This window comes from Aotus nancymaae, unplaced genomic scaffold (assembly GCF_030222135.1).
Source record: "Aotus nancymaae isolate 86718 unplaced genomic scaffold, 86718_ANA_hifiasm-v0.15.2.pri h1tg000036l, whole genome shotgun sequence".
NCBI classification, from domain to species: Eukaryota; Metazoa; Chordata; class Mammalia; order Primates; family Aotidae; genus Aotus; species Aotus nancymaae.
Window position 1 is genome coordinate 30,161,822 of NW_026988450.1, and position 21,035 is coordinate 30,182,856.

At 38.8% G+C, this 21,035-nt stretch overlaps 2 protein-coding genes across 2 annotated transcripts in view; one reads left to right on the top strand and one right to left on the bottom strand.

Annotated features, from left to right (window-relative positions):
- The window catches only part of ZNF704 (zinc finger protein 704), a 252,826-nt gene that overhangs the window by 140,263 nt on the left and 91,528 nt on the right, over nucleotides 1-21,035 (bottom strand). The gene's annotated exons all lie outside the window — the stretch shown is intronic.
- Nucleotides 11,153-11,777, top strand: LOC105716336 (large ribosomal subunit protein uL22-like). Its single transcript, XM_064384297.1, has one exon. It carries the CDS (start codon nucleotides 11,184-11,186, stop codon nucleotides 11,736-11,738), a length of 555 nt encoding a protein of 184 aa, XP_064240367.1. The 5' UTR covers nucleotides 11,153-11,183; the 3' UTR covers nucleotides 11,739-11,777.

Sequence of the window (21,035 nt, forward strand, 5' to 3'; positions counted from 1 at the left end):
GAAACTAAACAGGTTTCCCTGGACAGTTTAGCTCACTTGAAATCTCTATAGCAACCTAAAGGCATAGATATCTTTGGAATAAATAAACCATGCCAAAGCAAGCAGAGATTGTGGCCCAAGGGCACGCATGTTGCAACACAAGCTTTGAGTATAGATTATATTGCAGCTGCAAGATAGTGTAAAGACAGAATACCGTCTATGAGACAGTTTTTGGGAACATCCAACAAGATTGAAAACAAGCAGGAGTAAGTGTGATTAATCAGATGTCAGAAGTGATTCTTTAATACTAAGACACAAGCCTACAGTACAAAACTAACTGGGGTTTTTTTCCTTTCAGAGTCCTTAAAAAGTAAAGCTTTATATGGTATGTCCTTTTAAGTACATCTCTCATAAGCCAGTTACCCTCAAGAAGAAATTAAGAGGCTAAACAGGAAAAAAAACAGTCTGCTTCCACTATGAGTTGGACACCAGCAAATTACTGTAATGCATGCCTTTCTCAGTGCTCTATTTGAACACAAAAAGGTTTGTATTCAATAATAATAAGGTATATTCTTTTTTAAATTTTCTTTTCTAGGTGGAGGCCATGCATTTGCTTTGAGACAACTACTGATTCTCAATGGATCTCTCATACTTTTAATGAGAAGGGACTAGGCAGTAACTTAAAGTCCAGATTTTCTTTATAATTTTAACTGGACTACACAACGTTGGCATCAGAAAATAAAGGTGGTTAACATTGTATGCTATCTAACTCAGCTCCATCCAGTGCTGTACTGGAGTCAGCTTATACTAGCTTGTCAAGGGCAACAGATAACATCTCTTCCCAACCCCAAGTTTACACATTGTCATTTTAGTAGCCTGAAATTGGCCATGAGGGAGTACTTACACCAGAGAAATCGGCACATGACACAAATGAGCACTTCCTTTTTCTTCTGGAGAGCTAGTTGTCAAATATTTACCAGAACACCACTGGTTTCATCCATTCATTCAGCTGTCTAACATGTATTTACTGAAATCTAACATATGCCAGCTAAGACCTTGTGATAGGCCCTAAGAGCATACAACCTACACAGTCTGTGCCATGAAACAGCATATATTTTAGTTTCCTAAAACGTGTGGACCAACAAAAATCTTGGTATATGATTGTCTTTCCCAGCTGAGTTAGATGGTTCATGATGATGTTCGAATCTTCAGAGATTCTAAAGAACTCTATTAGATAATGAAGTGGAGCCTAGGAAAACTGCAGTTCTTACTGGAGAGAATTAAGACTTATTGCTGAAACTTGTGATTTGGTAATTCTGCAGAGGCCTGCTTACTCAGCAATTTGTAAACGTTTTCGTTTGAGATAATTGTAGATTCACAGTAAGTTATAAGAAATAATATAGAGAGTTCCCATGTATAATTTGCCCAGTTTCTCCCAATGGTAACTGTATTAGGCACTGCTGATAAAGACTAAAGACATATCCGAGACTGAACAATTTACAAAAGAAAGAGGTTTATTGACTATAGTTTCACGTGTTCTTGAATGCTTTGCTGCTTAGAAATTTCTTCCATCAGATACCCTAAATCATCTCTCTCAAGTTCAAAGGTCTATGAATCTCTAGGGTAGGGGCAAAATGCCACTAGTCTCTTTACTAAAACATAACAAGAGTCACCTTTGCTCCAGTTCCCAACAAGTTCCTCATCTCCATCTGAAACCACCTCAGCCTGGACCTTGTCGTTCATATTGCTATTGGCATTTTTGTCAAAGCCATTCAACAAGTCTCTAGGAAATTCCAAACTTTCCCACATCTTCCTGTCTTCTGAGCCTTTCAAACTGTTCCAGCCTCTGCCTGTTTACCCAGTTCCAAAGTCACTTCCACATTTTCAGGTATGTTTTCAGCAGTACCCCACTCTACTAGTACCAATTTACTGTATTAGTCCATTTTCATGCTGCCTGTTAAAGACATATCTGAGACTGGGCAATTTACAAAAGAAAGAGGTGTATTGGACTTACAGTTCCATGTGGCTGGGGAGGCCTCACAATCATGGCAGAAGGTGAAAGGCGCACCTCACATGGTGGCAGACAAGAGAAGAGAGCTCGTGCAGAGAAACTCCCCCTTTTAAAACCATCAGATCTTATGAGACTTACTATCATGAGAACAGCACAGAAAAGACCTGCCCCATGATTCAATTGCCTCCAACCAGGTCCCTCCGACAACACATGGGAATTCAAGATGAGATTTCAGTGGGAACACAGCCAAACCATATCAGTAACCCCTTGTAAAACCACTGTCCACTATGAAAACCAGGATAGTGATATTAATATAGTCAAGTGAGAACATTTCTATTACAAGGATTCCTCATGATGTCCTATTATAGCCAAATCTACTTACCTTCTGTCTCCATCCCTCCTTCACTCTTGGTAACCACTAATCTGTTCTCCATCTTGATAGTTTTAATAGATGTGTAGTGATAGCCCATTGTGGTTTTAATTTGTATTTCCATAATGGCTAAAGATGTTGAACATCTTTTTGTGTGCTAATTGTTTTTTTTGTGCTTATTTGCTATATGTCCTCCTTGGTGAACTGTCTGTTTGCCCATTTTCTAGAGGATTGCTTTATACTGTTGAGTTTTGAGAAAACTTTATATATTCCAGATACTATTCCTTTGTTGGGTATGTGGTTTGCAAATATTTTTTCCCATTCTTTAGCTTGTCTTTATATCCTCTTAACAGAGTTTTTGCAGAGTAAAAGTTTCTAATTTTGATAAAGTGCAATTTACAGTTTTTCCTTTTATGGCCTGTGTTTCTGGTGTCAATTCTAAGACTTTTTTGCCTAGCCCTAAATTCAAACAATTTTTCTCCTATTTTTTCTTTTAATTTTACAGTCATACATTCTATATTTAAGTTCATGATCCATTTCAAGTTAATTTTGTATAAGGTATGAGACTTAGATCAGGGGTTTGTTTTGTTTTTTGCCTATGGATATCCAATTGCTTCTTTACCATTTGTTGTGAAAGATAACCTTTCTTGCACTGAGTTTCCTTTACACTTTTGTCAAAAGCCAGTTAGATTAATTTGTGTGTCTGTTTCTGAATTCTTTATTCTGTTGCATTTATCTATGTGTCTATCTCTCCACAAATAGCACAGTCTGGATTACTGTAGCTATATAAGTCTTGAAATTTATTCCTCCTACTTTATTCTTCTTTTTCAAAATTGTTTTAACTATTTTACTTCCTTTGATTTTCTGTATAAATTTTTGAATAACCTTCTCTATATCTACAAAATACCTTGCTAGAATTTTGATAGGAGTTACATTAAACCTGTATATATTTTTGTGAGAATTGGCTATTATTATTATGTTGAGTCTTGCAGTCCATAAACATGGTATGTCTCTCCATTTATTCAGATCTTTGATTTCTTTCATCAGTTTTGCCGTTTTTAGCATAAGTCCTGTACATGTTTTATTAGATTTACAATTAAGTATATCTTTTGAGAAATTTTAAATGAGAATGTATTTTAAATTCCAGTGGTCATATGTTCATTGCTAATATATAGAAATACAATTGATTTTTGTGTTTATTTTGTATCCTTTGACTTTGCCTAACACTCTTATTAGCTCTAGGAGTCTTTCTTTTTTTTTTTTTTTAAATAAATTCCTTGGAATAGTCTACATAAACAATTATTTTATCTACAAATAGAGACAGTTTTGTTTTTTTCCTTTGCAATCTGTATGTCTTTAGCTCATTTTCTTAACTTATTGCACTGGCTAAAACTACCCAGCAATATGTTGATGGACAATGTTGAGGCCAGACATCTTTGCCTCATTTCTAATCATATAGAGAAAGCATTCGGCTTATTTGTCTTTTATCAGGTTTAGGAAGTTCCTTCTATTCCTATTTTTCCTCAGCATTTTATCATAAATGGGTGTTGAATTTTGTCAAATGCCTTTTCTGCAGTGATTGATATGATTATGTGATGTTTCTTCTTTAGCCTATTAATGTGGTGATTAATAGGCTAAAGATTAATTGATTTCCAGTCAATCCAGTGATTTTTACTACAGTGATGATTTTCAAATACTGAGTCAGCCTGGAATAAACTCTACTTGTTCATGGAGTACCATTAATTTTATATATTGCTGAATTCTATTTGAAATATGTTAAGAATTTTTGAATCTGTAGCCATAAGGGATATTTCTTTGTATTTTTATTTCCTTTTTGGAACTGTCATTGGTTTTGGTATTAGGGTAATAATAGTTTCATAAAATAAATTGGGAACTGTTTTTTTTTTGGAAGAGATGTGTAGAATTGCTTTGTTGATTTACTAATCTTTTCAAAGAATGAAACTGTATTAGATTGTTCTTGCATTGGTATAAAGAAATACCTGGGAGAAGATCCAAGATGGCTGATTAGGAGCAGCTCAGGACTACAGCTTCCAGTAAAAGCGCAGAGGGTGAGTGGACTCTGCATTTCCAGACGGATTTTTATTGCCCACAGACCAGGAGATTCCCAGGTGGAGGAGCCCCATGGGTCGCCAGTGTGCCTGTTTTGGCCGGCGTGGCTATTTTGCCGGCGCCCCAGCACGGCGGTTCTCTGTACAAAATACTCTGGTCTTAGTGCCGTTTTAGCTGGCCAGAGGAGCTCCGGGAAGGCACTGTTGCCCATTCAGCTGATTAAAAAAGGGGACTGAAACAGGGAGCCAGGCCAGGAGATTCCCAGGCAAAAAAGAGCATGAATCTCAGCGTTGCTATTTCAGCCAGTGCAGTGGGTTGCCGCATGGGAAATCACACAGATCCCGGCGCCTTTTCAACAGGTGACTGGAATATCTGGGAGAGAGTCAACCATTCAACTAAAACAAAAAAAAAGGCTCTGAGGCAGGGAGCCAGGTGATCAGGCTCGGGTGGTCCCACCCCCACAAAAAAACCAAAAAACAAAAAACAGCAATTGGAAGCTCTCTGGGTTGACAATTTCACAGTAAGCACAGCTGAACCCGGGACAGTCCAGCTCTGTGGGGGAGGGACGTCCACCATTACCGAGGCACTCCACCACTATGGAGGTAGTCTGCCATTGCTGAGGCAGCCTGCCATTGCCAAGGCAACCCACCATTACAGAGAGAGTCCGCCATTACAGAGGTGGGCCACCATTGCCGAGGCAGTTCTAACTACACCCATATAAACAGGACTGCAGGGAAGTTCACACAGCAGCTGGGCAGAGCCCACAGAAGCTCAGCAAAGCTTCTGCAGGCAGACAGTGACTAGGCGGCTTCCTTGCTGGGCAGGGAAGCCCTGAAAAAAAGGCAGCAGCACAACGGAAACTCATAAATAAAGCCCTAACTCCTCGGGACAGAACACCTGGGAAATAAAAGGGGGTTATGAGTTCTGCTGTAGCAGACTTAAACGTACCTGCCTAGCAGCTCTGAATGAACAACAGAGCTCACAGGTCAGCACTCGAGCTCCTATAAAGGACCGACTGTCTCCTCAAGCAGCTCCCTGACCCCCGTATATCCAAAGAGTCACCTCATAAAGGAGAGATCAGACTGACATCTGGCAGGTATTCTTCTGGGACAAAGATAGCAGAAGAAGAAACTGGTAGCAACCCTTACTGTTTTGCAGCTGCTGCAGGTGATCCCCGAGGCAAGGAGGGCCTGGAGTGGACCTCAGCAGTCCTACGGCAGAGGGGCCAGATTGTTAGAAGGAAAACTAAGAAATAGAAATAACTTCATCATCAACAAACAGGACGTCCACTCAGAGACCCAATCTGAAAGTCAGCAACTACAAAGACGACAGGTGGATAAATCCACAAAGATGGGAAGAAACCAGTGCAAAAAGGATGAAAACACCCGAAACCAGAATGCCTCTCCTCACCATCAAGGAAACAAGGCTGGATGGAGAATGATTGTGATGAAATGACACAAACAGGCTTCAGAAGGTGGGTAATAAGAAACTTCCATGAGCTAAAAGAACATGTTCTAACCCAATGCAAAGAAACTAAGAACCTTGAAAAAAGATTTGATGAAATGCTAACGAGAATGGACAACTTAGAGAGGAATATAAGTGAATTGATGGAGCTGAAAAACACAACACAAGAACTTCGTGAAGCATGCACAAGTTTCAACAGCCGAATTGACCAAGTAGAAGAAAGGATATCAGAGGTCGAAGATCAACTCAATGAAATAAAACAAGAAGGCAAGATTAGAGAAAAAAGGGTAAAAAGGAAAGAACAAAGTCTCCAAGAAATATGGGACTATGTGAAAAGACCTAATCTACGTTTGATAGGTGTACCTGAATGTGATGAAGGAATGAATCCAAGCTGGAAAATACTCTTCAGGATATTATCCAGGAAAACATCCCCAACCTAGCAAGGCAGGCCAATATTCAAGTCCAGGAAATACAGAGAACACCACAAAGATATTCCTCAAGAAGAGCAACCCCAAGGCACATAATCATCAGATTCACCAGAGTTGAAATGAAGGAGAAAATGCTAAGGGCAGCCAGAGAGAAAGGTCGGGTTACCCACAAAGAGAAGCCCATCAAACTCTCAGCAGATCTGTCAGCAGAAACCCTACAAGCCAGAAGAGAGTGGGGCCCAATATTCAACATCCTTAAAGAAAAGAACTTTCAACCCAGAATTTCATAACCAGCCAAACTAAGCTTCATAAGTGAAGGAAAAATAAAATCCTTTGCGAACAAACAAGTACTCAGAGATTTCATCACCACCAGGCCCACTTTACAAGAGCTCCTGAAAGAGGCACTACACATAGAAAAGAACAACCAGTACCAGCTACTCCAAAAACATACCAAAGGGTAAAGAGCATCAACACAATGAAGAATCTGCATCAACTAATGGGCAAAACAGCCAGCTAGCATCAAAATGGCAGTATCAAATTCACACATAACAATATTAACCCTAAATGTAAATGGACTAAATGCCCCAATCAAAAGACACAGACTGGCAAATTGGATAAAAAGCCAAAACCTATTGGTGTGCAGTATCCAGGAAACCCATCTCACATGCAAGGATACACAAAGGCTCAACATAAAGGGATGGAGGAAGATTTACCAAGCAAATGGAGAACAAAAAAAGCAGGAGTTGCAATTCTCATCTCTGACAAAATAGACTTTAAAGCAACAAAGATCAAAAGAGACAAAGAAGGACATTACATAATGGTAAAAGGATCAATGCAACAAGAAGAGCTAATATTCCTAAATATATACGCACCTAATACAGGAGCACCTCAGATACATAAGGAAAGTTCTTAATGACTTACAAAGAGACTTAGACTCCCACACAATAATAGTGGGAGACTTTAACACCCCATTGTCAATATTAGACAGATCAACGAGACAGAAAATTAACAAGGATATCCAGGACTTGAACTCATACCTGGAACAAGCAAACCTAATAGACATTTACAGAACTTTCCACCCTAAATCTACAGAATATACATTCTTCTCAGCACCACATCACACCTACTCTTAAATTCACCACATAATTGGAAGTAAATCACTCCTCAGCAAATGCAAAAGAACGGAAATCATAACAAACAGTCTCTCAGACCACAGTGCAATCAAGTTAGAACTCAGAATTCAGAAACTAACTCAGAACCGCACAGCTTCATGGAAACTGAACAACTGGCTCTTGAATGTTGACTGGATAAACAATGAAATGAAGGCAGAAATAAAGATGTTCTTCGAAACCAACGAGAACAAAGACACAACATACCAGAATCTCTGGGACACATTTAAAGCAGTTTCTAGAGGAAAATATATAGCAATAAGTGCCCACGTGAGAAGAAAGGAGAGATCTAAAATTGACACCCTATCATCAAAATTGAAAGAGCTAGAGGAGCAAGATAAAAAAAACTCAAAAACAAGAAGACAAGAAATAGATCAGAGCAGAAATGAAGGAGACGGAGACACAAAAAAACCTTCAAAAAAATCAATAAATCCAGGAGCTGGTTTTTTGAAAAGATCAACAAAATAGACAGACCAGTAGCCAGATTAATAAAAAAGAAAAGAGAGAATAACCAAATAGATGCAATAAAAAACAATTAAGGGGATATCACCACAGATTCCACAGAAGTTCAAACCATCATCAGAGATTATTACAAACAGCTCTATGCACATAAACTAGGAAACCTGGAAGAAATTGATAAATTCCTGGACACTTGCCTCCTCCCAAGCCTAAACCAGGAAGAAGTCGAAACTCTGAATAGACCAATAACAAGGTCTGAAGTCGAGGCAGCAATTAAGGGCCTACCACCCAAAAAAAGCCCAGGTCCAGATGGGTTCACAGCTGAATTCTACCAGTCATACAAAGAGGAGCTGGTACCATTCCTTCTGAAACTATTCCAAATAATCCAAAAAGAGGGAATCCTTCCCAAATCATTTTATGAGACCAACATCATCCTGATACCAAAACCCAGCAGAGACTCAACAAGAAAAGAAAACTACAGGCTAATATCCATGATGAACACAGATGCAAAAATCTTCAATAAAATACTGGCAAGCCGAACATCAAAAAGCTCATCCACCATGATCAAGTAGGATTCATCCTGGGGATGCAAGGCTGGTTCAACATACACAAGTCTATAAATGTAATTCACCACATAAACAGAACAAAAGACAAAAACCACATGATTATCTCAATTGATGCAGAGAAGGCCTTCGACAAAATTCAACAGCCCTTTATGCTAAAAACCCTCAATAAACTAGGTATTGATGGAACGTATCTCAAAACAATAAAAGCTATTTACGACAATCCAACCGCCAATATCATACTGAATGGGCAAAAACTGGAAGCATCCCCTTTGAAATCTGGCACTAGACAAGGATGCCCTCTCTCACCACTCCTATTTAATATAGTATTGGAAGTTCTAGCCAGAGCAATCAGGCAAGAAAAAGAAATAAAGGGTATTCAAATAGGAAAGGAGGAAGTCAAATTGTCTCTATTTGCAGACGACATGATTGTATATCTGGAAGACCCCATCGTCTCAGCCCAAAATCTCCTGAAACTGATAAGCAACTTCAGCAAAGTCTCAGGATACAAAATCAATGTGCAAAAATCACAAGCATTCCTATACACCAATAACAGACTTAAAGAGAGCCAAATCAAGAATAAACTGCCATTCACAATTGCTACAAAGAAAAAATACCTAGGAATACAACTCACAAAGAATGTAAAGGACCTCTTCAAGGAGAACTACAAACCACTGCTCAATGAAATAAGAGAGGGCACAAACAGATGGAGAAACATTCCATGTTCATGGTTAGGAAGAATCAATATCATGAAAATGGCCATACTGCCCAAAGTAATTTACAGATTCAATGCTATCCCCATCAAGCTACCAATGACCTTCACAGAACTGGAAAAAACCACCTTAAACTTCATATGGAACCAAAAGAGAGCCCATATAGCCAAGTCAATTCTAAGCAAAAAGAACAAAGCAGGAGGCATCACACTACTGGACTTCAAACTATACTACAATGCTACAGTAAGCAAAACAGCATGGTACTGATACCAAAACAGAGATAAAGACCAATGGAACAGAACAGAGGCCTCGGAGGCAACACAACGTATCTATAATTATCTGACCTTTGATCAACCTGATAAAAACAAGCAATGGGGAAAGGATTCCCTGTTTAATAAATGGTGTTGGGAAAACTGGCTAGCCATATGCAGAAAGCAGAAACTGGACCCCTTCCTGACACCTTACACTAAAATTGACTCCAGATTGATTAAAGACTTAAACATAAGACCTAACACCATAAAAACCCTAGAAGAAAACCTAGGCAAAACCATTCAGGACATAGGCGTAGGCAAGGACTTCATGACCAAAACACCAAAAGCATTGGCAACAAAAGCCAAAATAGACAAATGAGACCTAATCAAACTCCACAGCTTCTGCACGGCAAAAGAAACAGTCATTAGAGTGAATCAGCAACCAACAGAATGGGAAAAAATTTTTGCACTTTACCCATCTGACAAAGGGCTGATATCCAGAATTTACAAAGAATTAAAACAGATTTACAGGAAAAAAACAAACGAGCCCATTCAAAAGTGGGTGAAGGATATGAACAGACACTTTACAAAAGAAGACATACATGAGGCTAACAAACATATGAAAATATGCTCATCATCACTGGTCATTAGAGAAATGCAAATCAAAACTACATTGAGATACCATCTCATGCCAGTTAGAATGGCGATCATTAAAAAATCTGGAGACAACAGATGCTGGAGAGGATGTGGAGAAATAGGAACACTTTTACACTGTTAGTGGGAGTGTAAATTAGTTCAACCATTATGGAAGACAGTGTGGAGATTCCTCAAGGACCTAGAAATAGAAATTCCATTTGACCCAGCAATCCCATTACTGGGTATATATCCAAAGGATTATAAATCGTTGTATTATAAGGACGCATACACACGAATGTTCACTGCAGCACAGTTTATAATAGCAAAGACCTGGAACCAACCCAAATGCCCATCAATGATAGACTGGACAGGGAAAATGTGGCACATACACACCATGGAATATTATGCAGCCATCAAAAATGATGAGTTCGTGTCCTTTGTAGGGACATGGATGAACCTGGAAACCATTATTCTCAGCAAACTGACACAAGAACAGAAAATCAAACACCGCATGTTCTCACTCATAGGCGGGTGTTGAACAATGAGAACAGAAGGACACAGGGAGGGGAGCACTATACACTGGGGTCTGTTGGGGGGAAATAGAGGAGGGACAGCGGGGGGTGGGGAGTTGGGGAGAGATAGCAAGGGGAGAAATGCCAGATATAGGTGAAGGGGAGGAAGGCAGCAAATCGCACTGCCATGTGTGTACCTATGCAACAATTTTGCATGTTCTCTACATGTACCCCAAAACCTAAAATGCAATTAAAAAAAAAAAGGAGCTCCTGCCATCGCCACCATCCTGGCCTCGGGGGCGGCGGCCTCCAAGACCCAGTGAGGAGAACTCCCAAGGCTACTAAATTCTTGCTGGTGGCGATGGTTTCTTAGGCAGGGGATGTGGCTGAGCGCCGACTTTGGAAGCCAGTGCTGATCGGCCTCTGTGATTCGCAGAGGAACGTGATGGGTGGGAGTGAGGATGACCGGGCCCCTCCACTGGTAGGTGTGGTCAGGCACGGGCCACCGGTGGTCCATGCCGACTCCTTACGTCCAGTGTCTAGCGGTAATCTGTGAAAATGGTTCGCTATTCTCTTGATCCGGAGGACCCCACGAAGTCACGCAAATCAAGAGGTTCCAATCTTCGTGTTCACTTTAAGAACACACGTGAAACTGCCCAGGCCATCAAGGGTATGCATATACGAAAAGCCACGAAGTATCTGAAAGATGTCACTTTACAGAAACAGTGCGTACCATTCCAACGTTACAATGGTGGAGTTGGCAGGTGTGTCCAGGCCAAGCAGTGGGGCTGGACACAAGGTCGGTGGCCTAAAAAGAGTGCTGAATTTTTGCTGCACATGCTTAAAAATGCAGAGAGTAATGCTGAACTTAAGGGTTTAGATGTAGATTCTCTGGTCATTGAGCATATGCAAGTGAACAAAGCACCCAAGGTGCGCCGCTGGACCTACAGGGCTCATGGTCGAATTAACCCATACATGAGTTCTCCCTGCCACATTGAGATGATCCTTACTGAAAAGGAACAGATTGTTCCTAAACCAGAAGAGGAGGTTGCCCAGAAGAAGAAGATATCCCAGAAGAAACTGAAGAAACAGAAACTTATGGCACAGGAGTAAATTCAGCCTTAAAATAAATGCAACTAAAAGGAAAAAAAAAAAAAAGGAGTTGGGGGGGAAAAAAAGAAATACCTGAGACTGGGTAATTTATAAAGAAAAGGAGTTTAATTGCCTCATCGTTCTGCAGGCTTCTACAGGAAGCATGGCTGGGGAGGTCTCAGGAAACTTACAATCATGGCAAAAGCAGAGGGGAAGCAGGCACATCTTACGTGGCTGAAGCAGGAAGAAAAGAATGAGAGAGGAGAGGTGTTACACACTTTTAAACAATCAGATCTCATGAGAACTCTATTACGAGACAGCACTAGGGGGACGGTACTAAACCATCAGAAACCACCCCCATGATCCAATCATCTCCCACCACATCCCACCTTCAACACTGGGGAATACAATCCAACATGAGATTTGGGTGGGGACAGGAGCCAAACCCTATCAGGGATCTTTGTTTCATTAATTTTCTCCAGTTTTTCTGTTTTCAATTTCATTTATGCTCTGTATAATTTCTTTCCTTTGTTTGTTTTGTGTTTATTTTGCTTTTCATTTATTGTATTTATTTTGCTTTAGGTTCTTGAGGCGACAGCTTCGATTACTGATTTGAGACCTTTGGCCTTCTCTAAAATATGTATTAGCACTGCATTAGCTGAATCCTAGAAATTTTGATAAACTATATTTTCATTTTCATTTAGTATAATGCATTTTAAAATTTCTCTTGAGACTTCCTCTTTGATTCATGGGTTACATAGAAGTGTGTTATTTAATTTCCAAGTGTTTGGTTATTTTCCTGTTATCTATTATTCATTTCCAGATTAATTTTATAGTGGTCAGAAAGCATACTGTAGATGATTTTAATTCTTTTAAATCTTCTGAGGTTTGTATTAAGGCCCACAGTATGGACTGTTTGTTTCACTGTATTTTATTTCTCTGTTTTCTTTTCCCACCTTCTTGTGGACTAAATAATTTTGAGATTCCTACTTTTATTTACCTACAGTGTTTTTGAGAGTGTCCCTTTGTATAGCTTTCTTTAGTGGTTGCTTTAGATATTATATTTATTACATTATGTATACATAACTTGTCACAGTCTACTGGTGTCATCACTTTACCAGTTCAAGTGAAATATAGAAATCTTATGTCCTTTTACTCTCCCATTTTTAATTGTTTTAAATATTTTCTCTATGCACATTTAGAATTACATCAGACATTATATTTTTTGTTTCAACCATCAAACACAATTTAGTAAACTCATGAACAGAATGTACATGTTTTTGCTTACCATGCTCCCTCCTCTTTTCTGACATTCTGGAGAACTCCCTCTAGCCATTATTTTAGGGTAGGTCTGCTGGTGACAGAGTCTCTTAATTTTCCTTCATCTGAGAATGTCTTGTTTGCAACTCATTACTGAAGGATATTTACTCTGGGCATGAATGCTGGATTGACAGTTCTTTTCTTTCAGCACATGAAAAATATTTTGCTATTTTTTTCACCTCCATGGTTTCTCAGCAGAGACTATTTCTTTGCTGAGCCTTTCTATTTTTTCATTTATTTCAAGCATATTCTTAATTGTTCATTGAAGCATTTTTTTTTTTTTTGTCTCACTCCATTGCCAGGCGCCAGGCTGGAGTGCAGTGGAGAGATCTTGGCTCACTGCAACCTCCACCTCCAGGGTTCAAGCAATTCTCCTGCCTCAGCCTCCTGAGTAGCTGGGACTACAGGCATGTGCCACAACACCCAGCTAATTTTTGTATTTTTAGTAGAGACGGGGTTTCACCATGTTGGCCAGGATGGCTTCAATCTCTTGACCGATCCACCTGCCTCGGCCTCCCAAAGTGCTGGGATTACAGGCCTGAGCCACCGTGCCCAGCCTCACTGAAGCATTTTTATCATGACTACTTTAAAATCTTTGTCAGATAATTCTAACACCTCTATCATTTTGGTATTGGCCTGTATTGACTACCTCCTTTTTTCATTCAGTCTAAGATCATCTTGGCTTTTTATATTGAGTTATTCTGAATTAAATATAAGCTGGACATTTTTGTATTGTGTAACAAGATTCTGAACGTTATTTAAATCTTCTTCTCCTTTTTTTTTTTGATACTGGGTCTTGCTCTGTTGTCCAGACTGCCAGGCTGGAGTGTGGTGGTGCAATCATAGTTTGCTGTAGCCTCAAGCTCTTGATCTCCCAGGCTCAAGTGATCCTCCCATCTGGAACTACAGGCATGTACCGCCATGCCTGGCTATTTTTTTGGTAGAGATGGAGTCTCCTCATGTTTATCAGATTGGTCCTGAACTCCTGGGCTCAAGCAATCCTCCTGTGTTGGCCTCCCAAAGTACTGGGATTACAGGTGTGAGGCACTACAACCAGCCTAAATCTTCTTTTTCTAACTGGCTTTCTTTGCCATGCCTCTGGCAAAGGAAAGACTGGGGGGCTGCCTTGTTACTGCAATGTGGGGTCAGAAGTCTAAGTTTCCTACTCGGGTCTGCTGACAGCTGAGGTGTGCAGTGCTGAGTTACTGTGGGTGGAGGTGAGGAGTTCTAATTCCCCACACAGTCTCCGCTCATACCAAGAAGGGAAAAGGGTAATTCCTGCCCAGGGGGGGATAAAAGTCTAAGCTCCTTACTTGGCCTTCTCTGAAACCACCCCAGCAGGAGTGTTAGGATACCTCCTTAGGGCTTCACAGGGTAGAAGCCTGGGTTCCCTACCAGGCATTTGCTGGCATGGGTGACGGGGGGTCCACATTTCCTTCCATTGTGCTCGGCTAGAGGACTATCTAACTAAGATGTTCCTGTCCTGGTCTTTTGGCTAACAGAGAGCAGGCTCCATTGCAGCTTTGTCTATGCTGTTGACATTTCCTATTTGCCAGCTTCTTCAGCTCCAAGTCTTGGGATACATGAAGCAAGATGAAAATCCATGGAACTTATTGCTGTGCTGCTGCTGTGGCCCAGGGGTTTCCAGCCAGTCTGTTTTCTTCTACCTTTCATCTTTATAGTTTTTAAATACATAATGTCCAGAGTTTTAAATTTGACTTAGGAGAAGAAATAGAAAAAGTATGTCTACTCGACCTTTCAAAAGCGGAAATCTCCTTCTCAGCTATTTTTATTAACTATCCTGTTGGTTTAGGAATGAAAAAACAAAATCACTGGATCCCAAGAAAGCAGTTGGTATTCTTGCTAAAATTATGGAGCATCAAACATCTTGGTTAAAAAACACAATTTAGTCTAGATCAACTGCAAGGAATTTGCTGATAAGGCATGTAAGAAAGATTATGGGTTTTGTGACTTTTGTTTCTCTTTCAATTTACCTGATATATAATAGTTTTAAAATTAGAATATCAACATTTCTACTTATAGTTAGATAAAGCATGGATGCTAATGGTTGATCATTCTGTTGGTCTGTTCTTACTGTATTTACAATGGTGGCATCTGAGAAGCTCTGCAATGTGCTTGAAGGTAAAATAAATGATAAGGAAATTTTCAGCAGGTTATTTTTCTACATGTACGGAGCAGACCTGTACTGACTATACTCAGATGAGGGCAAACCTAAGGTAGGTAAAAATTTAGAACAGTAATCATCATTTAAGTTGCATATCCCAAATAAACTATTTGCTGAAAATATTTTCTTTAGTTTACTCCTTGATTTACTCAGGGTGTTGGAAAGTAATAGGGTGGAAGAAATGCAAAATCATACTGTGAGTACAATACAATAGAGCTGTTTGAATACTTATCTTTCTGGACAATTCTAGAGTGAAATGGCAAGTGATGAAAATGTGCTCCAATACAAAACACTGCCTTGCATGGGAGACTGCATTAAATTATTTCTCTTCTTTAGAGGGAAAATCATATACTAGAAAGAAAGTAAAACCTTTGGTAAGAAGAATAAGTATTTAACCTAGTGATAAAGAGAAGCTCATAAAGTTGGCTTTAAAATTTATACCATTTGTATTATGCACATAATTTTCTAAAAACTTCACATTTCGAAATAATTTTTCCATGCAATCTCCATAACCATCATTTTAAATAGCTACATGATAGTCCTTTGGGTATGATACCATAATTCAATTCTCTAAGTAATCTATTATTGCTAAATATCTAGCTCACTTGCAGTGTTTCATTTCTATAAATAATAAGAGTGACAAGTGTTTTGCCTGTAGTTTTCACCCTATCACTATTTTGGATTATTTACTTAAGCAAGAGACTCTGAAGTAGAATTACTGAATCAATGGTATAATTTTTATGACTTCTTATAAGAACTGCTAAATTCTTTCCCAATAGAGTTGTACAGCTTTGCAATACCACCATCATGTATGAAATAGGAGCTTGTCTGCACCCTCTCCAGTATGTTACTGTTATTTTTAAAAGGTGATTTTTAAGTTGAAATTTTCATAACTTAACTTGTATTGATTTAATTAGCAGTTATTTACTAGATTTATTTTTTAGTGAATTATCTGTTATTGACTTTAGTCATTCATTCCTTGAGATTTGGGAGTTTAATCAATTCAAATTAATTCTTTATAATAATAAAAGCCCTGCAAAGTGTTTTCTAGATTAGTCTTTACATGTGCTAGCAAGGTTATGATTTTTATACAGTTAAAATTTCTGATTCTCTTCTTTTTCTTATTATTTTTTAGGAGAAGGGGTCTTGTTGTGTTGCCCAGGCTGAAGTGTAGTGGCTATTCACAGGTGTGATCCCATTATTAATAAGCATGGGAATTCTGACCTGCTCTGTTTTCAACCTGGGCCTGTTCACCCCGCCTTAGGCAACCTGGTGGTCCTTGGCTCCCGGGAGGTCATCACAACGATGCCAAAGTTAGTGCGGACACCCAACTGGCGTAGCGCACTATAGCCCAGAACTCTCTTTTGTCTCAGCCTCCTGAGTGGCTGGGATGATAGGTGTGCACCACCACACCCTGCTAATTCTTTTCTTTGTGATTTGTTCAGTTTATTCTAGGCTTAGGATCTCATTCATTGTAATTATTTTTCTTTTTATATTTATTTATAAAGTTTTCTATCTAATATAAATGACTTCAGTGTTTGTTTGAAGAAGAAAGGCAACTTTTTTTTTTTTAATTACTAAGAATTTATCTCAATATGATTTCCATGAATATTCCTGCCCTTCCCTATTGATTTATCATGTGAGAATCTAGCTATGCCAGGTCCTCTGGCTATTTATTTCAGTCCACTAATCCCTATTTATCCTTGTATCGTTACTGTTTTAATAACTGTAGCAATACAGAAATAGTATGAAGTCAATATCTTCTTGTTAAATGAACAGTGGATCTGGCACGGCTGATAGCCTTCAGTACTATTTCTAAGAGTTTTCCTGCTTGTTGTTATTTTTGAACAATGTCGAACTTACAGAAAAGCTAAAATCATAATACAATGAACACCTGTGTATATCCTTTACCTCGAGTCACCAATTATTAATAGTTTGTCACATTTTATTTTCTCTGTGTATCTTTAAATATATGCAACACATGCACATGCACTTTTTTTCCTGAACCATTTGAAAGCAACCCATGGGCCGTGTGTGGTGAGTCATGCCTGTAATCCCAGCAACTGGGAGGCTGAGTTGGGTGGATCACCTGAGATCAGGAGTTGGAGACCAGCCTGACCAACATGGCGAAACCCCATCTCTACTAGAAATACAAAAATTAGCTGGGTATGGTGGCATGCATCTGTAATCCCAGCTACACTGGAGGCTGAGGCATAGAATCATTTGAACCGAGGAGGCAGAAGTTGCAGTGAGCTGATATTACGTCACTGCACTTCAGCCTAGGTGACAGAGAATTCTGTCTCAAAAAAAAAAGTAACCCACAAATATTGTAACACCTCACCCCTAAATATTTCAATATATAGCTCTTAAGAACAGGGCTGGCCGGGCGCGGTGGCTCAAGCCTGTAATCCCAGCACTTTGGGAGGCCGAGGCGGGTGGATCACGAGGTCAAGAGATCGAGACCATCCTGGTCAACATGGTGAAACCCCGTCTCTACTAATACAAAAAATTAGCTGGGCACAGTGGCGCGTGCCTGTAATCCCAGCTACTCAGGAGGCTGAGGCAGGAGAATTGCCTGAACCCAGGAAGCGGAGATTGCGGTGAGCCGAGATCGCGCCATTGCGCTCCAGCCTGGGTATCAAGAGCGAAACTCCGTCTCAAAAAAAAAAAAAAAAAAAAAAAGAACAGGGCTTTCTTTTTTGTAACCACAACACCATTACTGTATTCAATACTATTATCCGATGCCCAGTCAAAATTGAAATTCAATATTCCCATAATTAACTTAAAACCTTAAAAAAACTGATCAAGAATTACCCATTGAGAAAATATTTGCAAACCACATACCTGATAAAAGTCTAATATCCAGCATCTATATGGAACTTAAACAAATTTTAAAAAAACATTAAAAAGTGGGCAAAGGACATGAACAGACATTCTTCTAAAGAAGACACACATATGGCCAAGAAGTGTATTTTTAAAAAGCTCAGTATCACTGATTGTTAGATAAATGTAAATCAAAACCACAATGAGATACCATTTCACACCAGTCAAAATGGCTATTACTAAAAAGTCAAAAAATAACAGATGCTGGTGGGGTTGCAGAGAAAAGGGAACACTTATACACTGTTGGTGAGAGTATAAATTAGTTCAACCATTGTGGAAAACAGAATGGCAAATCCTTAAAGAGCTAAAAACAGAGTTACTATTCAACTCAGCAGTTCCCTTACTGGGTATATACCCAGAGGAGTATAAATCATTCTACCGTAAAGACACATGCATACAAATGCTCATTACTTTACTACTCACAACAGCAAAGACATGGAATCATCCTAAATGCCCACCAATGGTAAACCGTATAAAGAAAATGTGGTACATACCCACCATGGAATATTATGCAGCCATAAAAATCAGATAATGTCTTTTGTGGGATCATGGATGGAGCTGGGGGCCACTATCCTTAGCAAACAGAAAATCAAATACCACATGTTCTCACTTAAAAGTGGGAGCTAAATGATGAGAGCACACGGACACAAAGAAGGGAACAACAGACACTGGGGATTCTTTGAGGGTGGAGGGTGGGAGGAGGGAGAAGAGCAGAAAAAATAACTATTGGGTACTAGACTTAGTATCTGGGGGACAAAATAATTTGTACAACAATTCCCAGTGATACAAGTTTACCTATATAACAAACTTGCACCATGTACCCCCAAACCCAAAATAAAAGTTATAAAAAAAATTACGCATTACATTTAGTTATGTGTCTTTAAAGTCTTTCAACATGTCTTCCTTCCTCCATCCCTCTTTTCCTTCCTTCCTTCCTCTCCTTTCTTCTTTCCCTACTCCTCCTTCCTCTCTTATTTCTTTTTATCTTCTATGACATGACATTTTAAAAAATTCCAGGCCAGCTGTTTTATAGAATGCTTTTAAATTTGGATTTGTCTTATCTTCATTCGTGTAATTATTCTTGCCCAGGCTGGTGTGCAGTGGCACAATCTTGGCTCACTGCAAATTCTGCCTCCCAGGTTTAAGCAATTCTCCTGCCTCACTCAGCCTCCCAAGTAGCTGGTACCACAGGCGCATACCACCACACCCAGCTAATTTTTTGTGTGTTATTCCTAATAAGTTTTGAAATCCTTTTATGTCCTAGTTTTATCCCTTGGAAGAAGAGACTCATCATATTGGAATTTTGATCAGTACCCTATTATATAAATAAAATTTTAAAATATTCCACAAAAAAGATGCTAAACCTTAAAATCAATGTATAAAGAATGGCATCTTTACATTATCTAAAGGAAAATGGTATATATTTATTTTAGTCATCTTTACTTGTGTCTCAAAATTTAAAACATCATATAAATATTAATAATACACTTCTTATTACATTATTTCACTATTGAGAATTTTAAAAATATATTTTCTTACTGGTTATAAACTAGGGTCACCCTCTAACTACAGGATAGCTGATTTTTTTTTTTTAATTGGTCTTGTTTGCTGTCACTTTAGTAAAGTTTAGAATTACTTTTCTTATTTTGTTAATTTTCCTACATTTGCAGTCAAAATAGCTGAATATAATAATTCTCTTTTTTTCAACATTTATACATATTACCTTACTGATATGACCAAAATGTTCTAAAACGATATTAGATATGAAGACAACTCTCTTCTCTTACTTAAAGACACTGGGATAAGACGCTTTTAAAAGAATTCCAAAAATATTTTGAACACTGCCATTACTATATGGCAGTAATCAAAAATCAGCCCTGCTGAAAACCAGGAGGTATAATTACTGAATCACACAAGATTTTACCTTATAACTCTCATTTGATGGAATTCTTGTATTTTTTTAAAAAAATTAACTTGTGTTGCACTTTATATATCTATGTCAGCTCAAATCTGGCATATTTTCCAATTTTAAAAGAACTTTTTAAACGAAAAGAATACATGAACCAAGAAAATAGAAAAAAATTATAGTGTATCTGTACTCAGAAGTATGTACTCATAGACAATGCCCAAGGTGTAGTCAAGCTACAGAGTCGCTTACAAAACCAAGGCTTGACAGCGCCTGCACAATACCATCTCTACCCCTACCTGTCCACCCCATTCCTGCTTCTCTAGTCACACTGCTGTCCCATAATCCACACGACACCTCACCTCTCTAGCCTGCATCACCATTTTTCTCCCTAAAACACCATGCTCAAGGAGTATTTTCCATTTTCACCAATCACAACTCATTCAAAGCCACCACAGACAACCTGTCACTCAGGGCACAAGTGACTTGTTGAAGGTTTGCCCTCCATAATCTGACACTCTTTCCTAGGTAACTGAAGAAAATCAGCTTTCTTTACTATAAATTAAAAAGCAAGACAAGTAACTGTAAGACTATACTGTAAGAAATGAAGTGAAATGAGATTTAATATAGATTCAGGTCACTGCACCTTTAAAGTCATTGAAAAACTTGAGAAGTCTCCTGTAGACTATCGCAAGTCTCCATCTACTCACCTTGTGTATTCCTCTGATTAAACTTGGTTTTCTTTCATTATCAGCATTAAAAATAAGATAGTTGCATCTTATGGAGCAGAAGGATGGTTACCAGGGGCTGGAAAGAGTAGTACAAGGTTTGTGGGGGAGATGGAGATGGTTAATGGGTACAAAAAAAATAGTTCCTTTATTTTCCCAGGCACTTGCTTCTATCAATGGATATCACAAAAATCGAAAGTCTCTCTGGTTACTTCCAGTGGTTTAGTATTTGGCAACAAGCTAGTCTATATGGCAGTAATCAATCAAAAAGGAATACCTTATTTAACCACCAATTA